Raw genomic sequence first — 9,980 nt, 5'->3', positions numbered from 1 at the left:
AAATTATCTCGAAGAAACGAAATTGTTTTGAAGTCCGACTCTGAAGTCCAAACTCGAATCGAAGAAACGAAACCCTCGATCCCTCGCCAGTCAGTCGCCTTTCCCTCACAGTCGTCGCTCCCCTCGCCATTTCCAATCAAAACGATCAAATCGCCGCTCCCCTTGCCGCTTCCGATTAAAACGATCGAAACCCTCGATCCCTCGCTAGTCAGTCGCTGCTCCACTTGCCGCTTCCAGTCTCTGCCTCATTAGATCCGGCCTACACCTCATGTCTCCACCTCGTCAGATCCAGTCTCTGCCTCACCTACTACTCCAAGCTTTACATACGACTCATCATATTGGTATTTTCTTCAATAAAGAAATGATGCTTATCATTTCTCCTGAAGCTATCCAACAACAATTTGATTAGTTGAGTGCAAATATTTCAACAAGATAAAGCCAAGGCCATTTTTTGTGACAATTTTGTTTTTAGGTTTTGGTTTCTTAAAAATTACATTATAAAAACTACGCATAATTGTGTTTTTTTCTTTTAGTTTTGTTTTTCACTTGTATATAAACACTCTAGTAATCTTGACCAAATTCTTTCTAGTTTTTAAATTCAACCACGATTTCGAAAAAAAAATTTGAAAGTAGACTAGGAAACAAATAAAAAAAAAGGGCAAATATCAATCTATACCCCTTAACTTTGGGAGTTCCAAGTTTTTTTTGTGCCATTTAATTATTCCATTCAAATTCAAGTGTAGATTATTAGAGCTTTCATTTGAATTGTAAATCACTATTCCATTCAACCGTGATTGATTAATAAATTAATTTTTATTCAATCTCGCAGTGTCTTGAGAACAGTTTGATTCTTCAAAGTCATCACAACGGACACGGAATCAAACACTGCTGAATCACCATTTTCAAACTTCCCCGTGAGTAGAATAATTTAATTTTTATTGTGTACATATATTATTTATGTGTGATTGATTGATGATTGATCTTTATATATGAGTTGTTATGAGTTAATTGAGAAGCTAGTATTTGTTTTTGTTTTTTTTTATTGTATAGGTAGGTGTAATTAGTTGTTTACTAGTTTCATTTATTTTATAGATGGACAGTAGTAGTGGTAATGCAAGTGGAACCAGTAATAATGAAATGTCTTCTCCTCCTCCTCCTCCTCCTCCTGCTAATGTTAGCCAAACTCCTAAAAATATACTACCTCTACCTCCCAAGTCCAATCAAAAGAGACCTAATAAACTAACATCGTCTGTGTGGGATCATTTCAAAAAAATGGAAGCAAATGCTAATGATGGAGCTAGGTACAAGTGTAACTATTGTGGTAAAGATTACGCATGTGTAGTAATACTTGTGGAACTAGTACTTTATGCAAGCACTTAAGAAATCAATGTAAAAAGTACCCATATAAAGAAGAAGAAAAAGGACAAATCACCCTAACTCTCATACCTTCAAATGATGGAAAAGAAGTCAATGCTAGTAATTTTGTGACGACATTGTTTAGCCAACAAGTGTGTAGGCTAGCATGCACTAAAATGATAAGTATGAATGAGTTGTCGTTCAAATTTATTGAGACAGAGGGTTTTAGACACTTTTGTAGTATTTCGTGTCCTAAGTTTGATGTTCCATCGAGAGTCACAATCGCTAGAGATGTATATCAACTTTATCTTGAGGAGAAAAAAAAGTTGAAATCATTTCTAGTTAAAAGCTCTCAAAGAGTTTGTCTTACTACCGACACATGGACATCGCTACAAAATGTGAACTACATGGTCATCACTGCACATTTATTGATTCTGAATGGGTTTTGCATAAGAAAATTTTGAGTTTTTGTCAAGTTGTTAATCATAAGGGGGAAACTTTTGGGAAGATGATTGAAAAAAAAAAATTTCATTGTCGTTGATAATGCAAGTTCTAATGATATGGCTATTTCTTATGTTAAGAGAAGACTTAAAAGTTGGAAATCGATCGTTTTAGATGGAGAACTATTACACATGAGGTATTGTGCCCACATTATTAATCTTATTGTGAATGATGGACTGAAAGATATGCATGATTCTATTGCCAGTGTTCGTAATGTTGTGAGATATGTTCGATCATCACCTAAGAGAATGGAAAAATTTAAAGCTTGTGTTAAACAAGAAAAAATTCAGTGTAAGGCTCTTGTTTGTTTAAATGTGGCAACTAGGTGGAACTCTACTTATTTAATGCTTGAACATGCAATTAAAATTGAGAAAGCTTTTAAAACTTTAGAGGAGGAGAAAGAGGACTCAGATTTTTTTTTATTATTTCGAGGAAGATGATCGTGGAAATAAAAGATTGGGGCCCCTAAGTACATCGGATTGGTTGACTATAAGTGCGCTTATTAAGTTTTTAAAAAGATTTTATGAAACCACCACAATAGAGCAACAATACCAACTCTGTTCTAAGTATGATGGCTATGAATATGAAGACAAAGTTTCATAAGTATTGAGGTTCGCTTGAAAAAATGAATAAATTGATATTTGTGGCTATGGTGATTGATCCTCGGTATAAGTTAAAGTACTTGAATTATTGTCTTTCCAATGTTTATGACAATGATGTGGTTAAGGATATGGTTGAGAGTGTGAAATTATATTTGTATCGTCTATATGACTTTTATAAATCACATAATACTTCTCCTCGATATAGTCATAGTACCAATGATTCTCAACAATCAAAGACTGTCACTATAAATGAAGATGATCATGGGATAGACGAAGAAATAGAAGATTTGTGGATAACTTTTAAGAGATTGAGAGAAGAAGAAAGTTCATTGGAAGTGGAGAATGATTTGACTTCTTATTTGCTTGACAAGGTTATAGAAGATAAAGATGATTTTGAGATATTGGTAGAAAATGAATGGCTACAAATATCCCATTTTATCAAAAATTGTTCGAAATGTTTTGGCAGTTCCGATATCTACAGTCGCTTCCAAATCAGCGTTTAGTACAGGAGGGAGGATTCTTGATTCCTTTCAAAGTTCTTTGACTCCAAAAACAGTGGAGGTCTTGATATGTACATAAAATTGGATTCATGGTGGCTCAGTGTTACTAGATCTCCATCCACAACTTGAAGAATTAGAGACGTGTGAAAATATTGAGTCAGGTAATTAAATGATTTTTTTTTGTACATATCTAAATGTTTATTTTACATATCTAACATGTATTATGCTCAAATAATTAATATATTTAATTTTGCATGATTTGTTTTGTAGGAAGTCCATCATCTTCTGTTCTTTTGAAATAAGGAATTAGATTTGGCAATGACGATTTTAATGGTAAGTTTTACCATCATAAGATCAAATATTATTATTATTACCTATAAATGATCCTCTTGGTTTAATGTATTTGTCATTTTTTCAGGCATTGAGAATGAGAAGTGAAAAGACCAAAGATGAAGAAGAAAACTCACTCAAGTCATTCGTCATGCCTCATGGTACATTGGTGCTCTTGAATGTTATTATTGAACTTGACGTTTTATGTAATAGGCCACTAGTCATTATTAAACTTAGACTTTTTGTTTCTATTTTGAATGTAGACTTGAATATTTTGAGTAGAGACTTTGAACTTGAACATTTGAATTGAATTATTTGAGGAAGTTTCTTTTGAAATTTATATTGAATTTATGGTGGTTGTATTTTAATGTAAATTTTAAAATTTCACATAGATTACAATATTACAGGTTTCTTATTATTAAATTTTTATTAATTGGTTAATATTATTTAGAATTAGTTCACTCTTGTAAATATAGAAGTTTATTGACCTATAAAAATCAAATTGTTCGATAGAATGGGAAGTAACGAAAAAGAACATTCAAATTCAAAAAAAAAAAAAAACGGTGATCCAACCCGGAATTTTTGGGTTGGGTTGGGGTTGGGTTTGGGTTGACCCTTAAAAATGAACCGATAGGGTTCATTATTAGCCAACCCGATTTTTTGGGTTGGTCCACAAAATTCTTCCAACCCAGCCCAACCCGAACCATGTACACCCCTAGCAAACACTGAGCGATCGTCGGAGGAACTGGAAGTGGTGACTGAAATCGACTGCAATGGGCTAGGTTACAGGAAGGAGACGAATCGTGAGGGGGGCTTGCAGCGTGAGAGAAAGAAGAAGGGGGGTTTTCTAATTTGATAATTATTATTTACTTATTTAAAATAATAAGTTAATTATTTTTTAAATCTTATTTGATAATTTTGGCAGGAGGGAAACCAAATTTGAGAGGGAAATGAAGATGGAGGAGAGAGGGAAACAAAAAATACAGATTAAAAAAAATATTATTTTTTATATTTTACTTGACATGGAAAATATGTAGTAAGAGCTTCTTATACTTGACACGACAAACGTGTAAATAAAGACCTTATATCATTGACACAAAAAATATGCCAATTAATGGTTCGCGTGAAAATATCTTAAACATTCCATCAATCTCCACTTTTTTAATCATTTTACTTGACATTTTCTTTCCTAAAAAGTCATTAAAACATCAAGTAATTAAAAACTACAAGTGTCAAGTAATGTAGATTTTGTAGTAGTGATTTGATATACATGCTTAGTTTGAAGTTAAAATTGATGAATTAGAGTGCTTAATGATTCTGTTTTCTTCTGCTACATACTTGTTGACACTAACAATTTGGACAATATTTGAAAGATATAAATAATTTTATTAGTGTTGTTAATTAATTTTGTTTCAAGACTCATTGTATTAGATAATGTAAGATGCATATGATGTATTTTTATATTATATAACTAAGTTATATTTAAACCATAAAAAAGGAAAAAAAAAAACAAGAAACAAGAAATAATTAATTAATAAACATATTTCTCTATTTCTGTTTCCTTCGTTTAAGAAACAAAAATAAAAATCTAACATATTCTTGTTTCTAGTTCTTAAAATACAGGAAACAAAAAACAAGAAACGGAAACGTTATAAAACGATATCTATGTTGCAACATTGTGACGATGTTTCGTAACGCCCTGACAAATGCCTTCGAGAATTTGGCTTCTTTTACTTCTTCAAATGCTCAATTTCCTCCCACACTTTTGCTGGATTGCCTTATATGTCTTTTTCATCAATCCTTCTATTTACTTCATTTTGCTTCAAAAATGCTCAATTTTTACCAAATAAATAGCTTGCAAATAGCAAACTAATCATCAAAATTATCAACAAATAGGTCATAAAAATAGCTCAGAGAGTGGGGTAACTGAGATATACCTCAAAGTTCAAGTTTGTTTTGTATGAAACCCACATACTTCCTATATATATATTAGCCTATAATAATTCATTAGATGTTTAAATCTGTATTTGAATTTAAAGGTTATGTTTACTTAACATTCATGTTTCTCATTTTCTCATCCCTTGGCATCCAGTCTTTTTGTACATTAACTATCATCAAAACTTATTTTAATCCCTAAACTTTGTTAAGTTGTGTAGATTTAATTTTGACCCGCTCCATTTGGTAAGCATTTGATGTTTTTTTACTTTTGTTTTTGAAAATTAAGCCTAATTTATCTACATTTCTTACAATGATTTGCATATTTTTAAAGTACAATGGTTGAATTCTTAGCTGAATTTCAAAAAAAAAAAATTGAGAGCTACTTTTTTAGTTCTCAAAATTTGGCTTGGTTTTTTCAAACTATTAATGAAAAATAGATAACAAAAGAAGAAATTTGGAGGTGGAAGTATTGTTCATAAGCTTAATTTTTAAAAAAACAAAAATAAAAAATAAAATGATTACCAAACGAGCCTAAACTTTCAAGTTAATTGAATATGATCCTAGATTTAGACTAGTGTTTGACAAAAATTTTACCATCATATATTCACTTTCAGTTAACACAACACTAATTTAATAGTAATTGACGTGAAATTTTTTATAAACTAACTTATTTCAATAACATATCAAGTTTACGCACAAGTTTGACTAGTTGCACAAATGATCACTTGAAATAACTTTTCCAAAACATAAATTTCAATAAAAATAATTTAGCTTTAATTAATATCATTCTTGTTTGAAATAATTATTTCATCATCAATTTTGTATGTTTTATGATTTATTGAATGCATATGTGAATCATTTTTATTTTAACAATTTTTGGAACGAAATTTTCATTAGATAAAAATTTCAACACATTTTAAGTTAAATTAAGGACAATATTGCATTATTAAATTTTACAACTAGACCAAGTTTAGAGGTAAAATTGATCATTTGTCCTAAATTGTTTTGCAGTGGATTCTTATTTTTCACCCATCATTTTGTTAAAAGGAAAAGAAAAACTTTCTTGATAGATGGCATCTTCAAAAGCTAATATAATGATAATTATAAAATGAAAAAGATTGAAAAAAAAAAAAAGAAAAAAACCTACCACTTCTTAAAAGTATTCATTTCTTAACTTGTTTATTCCTACTTTTTTTTCCTCTTAAATCGGCCATTTTTTATAATTCTAGTTAGATTTTTAAATTTTTAATAGAAAACTTTTCATATATTGAAAAAATGTCATACTATTTATATAAATAGCAAAAAAAAATATTGATAGACACCGAAGACTTCTATCAACGTCTATCGATGATAAAAACTAATAAAAGTCTATCATTGATAGAGGTTTATAGAAGTTTATCAGTGTCTATCAATGATAGAAACTGATAGAAGCCTAAAATAATTAAATCTTGTTATTTTGTATAAATAGTTTTTCATTATTTTTCTATTTTTGAAAATCTCCCTTTTTAATACATTATGATTTATCTTTGATTTGGGTAAAAACTCTCCTCTGAAAAGATAATCTAAATGAGTTCAAAAAGCGCATCAGAAAAGATTAAATTTGTTTAGAAAAATAAAAACAAAATTCTTATCCAACATAAAAAATAAATAAACTCCAACATTCTAATTTTTAATTAGCTTCTAGAACATTCTACACCAATTTTTTACAGTCATCATAAATTACGATACAATTCAACCCAATTCACCTCAACTCAAACGATATATCTCCTCTTTTAAACCTAAGATGTGTCATGTCGAGTCGAGTTGTTGCATATTGTGTCTAGCTAGTTCAAGAGGGGCAAGGTGTTGGGAGGGGAGTTGGGTGAAGAAGGGTTTTGAAAAAGGGTATGAAGGTGCTTACAATTAGGGCAAGATGGGGAAGATTTTGAGAGAATAACAAGGAGGTGGCAATTGATACAAGGCAAAGCCACCATGTTGCTGCTTTCTGAAGAAGAAGAACTTGCATGTCTGAGATTCATCAAATTATCAACTGTTGATGATGAAGTACTATTAATGTTGTTGAGCTCCAACTCCAACTCTAGCTTTTGGTGATGATCTTCATCTTTTGGCCAATTCCAACTCTTCCTCAATGTCTTTCTGTTTAGATAGTACATTTTCCCTGACTGCACAAGCTAACCCCCAAATTTTATCTATATAGCTATATACATATATATATATATATATTAAAGGAACAGTTACAAATATAGTAATCAAGTTTTAAGTATTAGCAAATATAGCATAATATTAAAAAAATTACAAATATGACAAAATTTAGATAGTCAATCAGTGATAAGTCATATCACTGGTAAGAGTGTTGATAGATTTTGCTATATTTGCAATTTTTTAAAAAATATTATTATACACTTAATTATTATCTCTCAAAATGTTACCCATTGCAATTAACCTATATTAAAATTAGATTATAATGTTGTTAAAATGAAGAGAGAGAAAATGTTAGGTTTACCCAATATGAGCATAGTTCACGATTAAAAATATCATCAACATGAACCTAACTTAACGTTTATAGAGACAATCATTTCTTTTTGTTGTAGACGATGGTTCAAAACTTCACTCCTACAATTTTTATACTAAAGAAGTTAAAAGCCACACCCAATTTTTTTTTTTTAACTAAGATTGAAAGTTTAATTTGAATTCATCTCTATTTCCACACTTATATTATAATGTTGTGTTTTCCCATAAGAAAAATATAAAAGATGTAACTAACAAGGAGAATCAAAACAACATTAATAGTAAAGTTAAAAAGAAAAAAGTGAAATTATGAGTGTAAGCCACGTACAACGAAAAAAAAGGATTTAAACCATAGAATTTTTGGTCGTTAACATATACTCTATATCAATTAAGTTATAATCGCATTGACAAAACATCAGTAACTTGCAATTGTCAGGTCATATTTTAAGAAGAAAAAAGATGAAGAGAGAGAGACCTGAAGATCAAGACATTGCTCCCAATGAAGAGGAAGAGGATCTTTGAGTTGAAGATCAACACTTGTTTGAGATTTAATATAGTGTTGATGATCATGGTGAAGAAGCTTCCTCTTCCTAGAACATGTGTTGCTAATTTCTACTAATTTTTTTGAAGAAGAATTCATCTCATCACCTTTCACAAATTGGGTTGTTGGAGCTAAAGACAACTCAGGAACTTCCATATCCAACAACATTAAAACAATAATCATGAAATTAAAGCACTCTCTCTTTACAAAAGAGACCAAGAGAAAGAAAAAAGTCTCTCATTTCTAATGTTTTTGTGGATTCATTATATATATATATATATATATATATATATATATATTATATCAAAAACATGCAAAAGAGAGAGAGTTTTCCCTTATTAAATTTTGGGTTCCATCAAACCCATTTGGAAGTTAGATAAGCATTTAAGTTGACAAGTGGATATCACTTTAATGCCTCAAAAATCCTACTCTCTCTTCTTTCTATTTTTTTCCCTTTTGCATTTATGCCCAAATCTACACACATCACCACATCTCTCTTTAAAGTTCATATCTTTTTTTTTTTCTTTTTCTTTTCCACTTTAATATTTGATTGCTTCCTATTTTATGTTATAATCAAATAAATTATATGCTTACTTCCTTACAAGTGAGTAGATATCTCCTTACTCATCACCATTATGGTTTCTACTACTAGAAAAGAAAAATGTAGAAAAAAAGAGGTGAGAGATGATTATTGTTTTCTTTTTTACGAGAGTAATTGCAATGTATAGCATTTTTACATATAATAATTAAATGTATAACAACATTTTTAAAGAATTACAAATATAGTAAAATCTTTCAGTGATAGATTTTTTTACAGATAAACTTCTACCAGCGATATAGTCTATTATTGATAGATTCTAAGAGACTGAATTTAAATTTTGTTATATCTATAAATTATTTTACATTGTGCTATATCTGCTAATACTTTGAGTCTAATTGTTATATTTACAATTGTCCCTTTTTCTAATGAAAAAATATTTGGCAAATTGCAAAAACCACCTCTAATTTCAATTTTAAAAATTAAGCCCACAAATTTATGTAAGTGTTAAAATTTGATCAAAATGGACTTTCAAACTTACGTAATTGTATAAATTGTAACATTTGTATAAGTTTATGAGTTCAATTTTTATCATTTGTGATTCTAATTTCTACATTTATTATAAGCTTAAGGGTCCAACTTTAATACCTAAAAGTTTAAGGGCTCGATTTTTACCATCGAAAGTTTGAAGATGTAATTGTAATTACTAATATATTTGAGGGATGGTTTTTACAATTTATCTAAAAATATTTGTAAAAAATGTAATGGTAATTTGTACAAGAAAAGACTTACAGCTTCTCGATATGAGGAGTTGAGTATTATTCTAATAATTTTCCTTTCTATGTTTTTTATAGGTCAATTTTGTAATAGTTAAAAGTGTTGACTAAAATATTTCTCGAGTAATTGATTCATTTTATGTGGGGTCCTTTGGTTGATTTAGTTAAGCTAGAATATTGAAAATACACTACAAATAAAATTTAAAAAAAAAAAAAAAAAAAAAAAAAAAGCAACCTATAGCAATGGTTTATTTAGTTTATAGTAGCAATTTTTAACTATGTAACATTTATAGCAATAGTCTCTCAACCTCTGGTATAACAAGTGTTGAAAGGTCAATTGTAGTGTTTTTCAAAATCATTGGAATCAAAATTAAAACCACGACTATATCC

General features: G+C 29.6%; 1 protein-coding gene across 2 annotated transcripts; it reads right to left on the bottom strand.

Annotated features, from left to right (window-relative positions):
• Positions 1-6,871: 6,871 nt before the first annotated feature.
• On the bottom strand, positions 6,872-8,525 carry LOC120076436. 2 transcript variants are annotated; one of them, XM_039030262.1, is made up of 2 exons: positions 8,211-8,525; positions 6,872-7,398 (listed from the first exon to the last, which is right to left on the bottom strand). In XM_039030262.1, the coding sequence occupies exons 1-2, from the start codon at positions 8,457-8,459 to the stop codon at positions 7,051-7,053; spliced, it is 597 nt and encodes a 198-aa protein (XP_038886190.1). In that variant the 5' UTR covers positions 8,460-8,525; the 3' UTR covers positions 6,872-7,050. The 2 variants fall into 2 exon arrangements, with proteins under 2 accessions (XP_038886190.1, XP_038886191.1); XM_039030263.1 differs by having other exon boundaries at positions 6,872-7,389.
• Positions 8,526-9,980: the final 1,455 nt, after the last annotated feature.

This window comes from Benincasa hispida, chromosome 4, assembly GCF_009727055.1.
Source record: "Benincasa hispida cultivar B227 chromosome 4, ASM972705v1, whole genome shotgun sequence".
Lineage (NCBI taxonomy): Eukaryota > Viridiplantae > Streptophyta > Magnoliopsida > Cucurbitales > Cucurbitaceae > Benincasa > Benincasa hispida.
The sequence above is the reverse complement of the archived record's forward strand: the minus strand, read 5'-3'. Positions and strand labels throughout refer to the sequence as shown.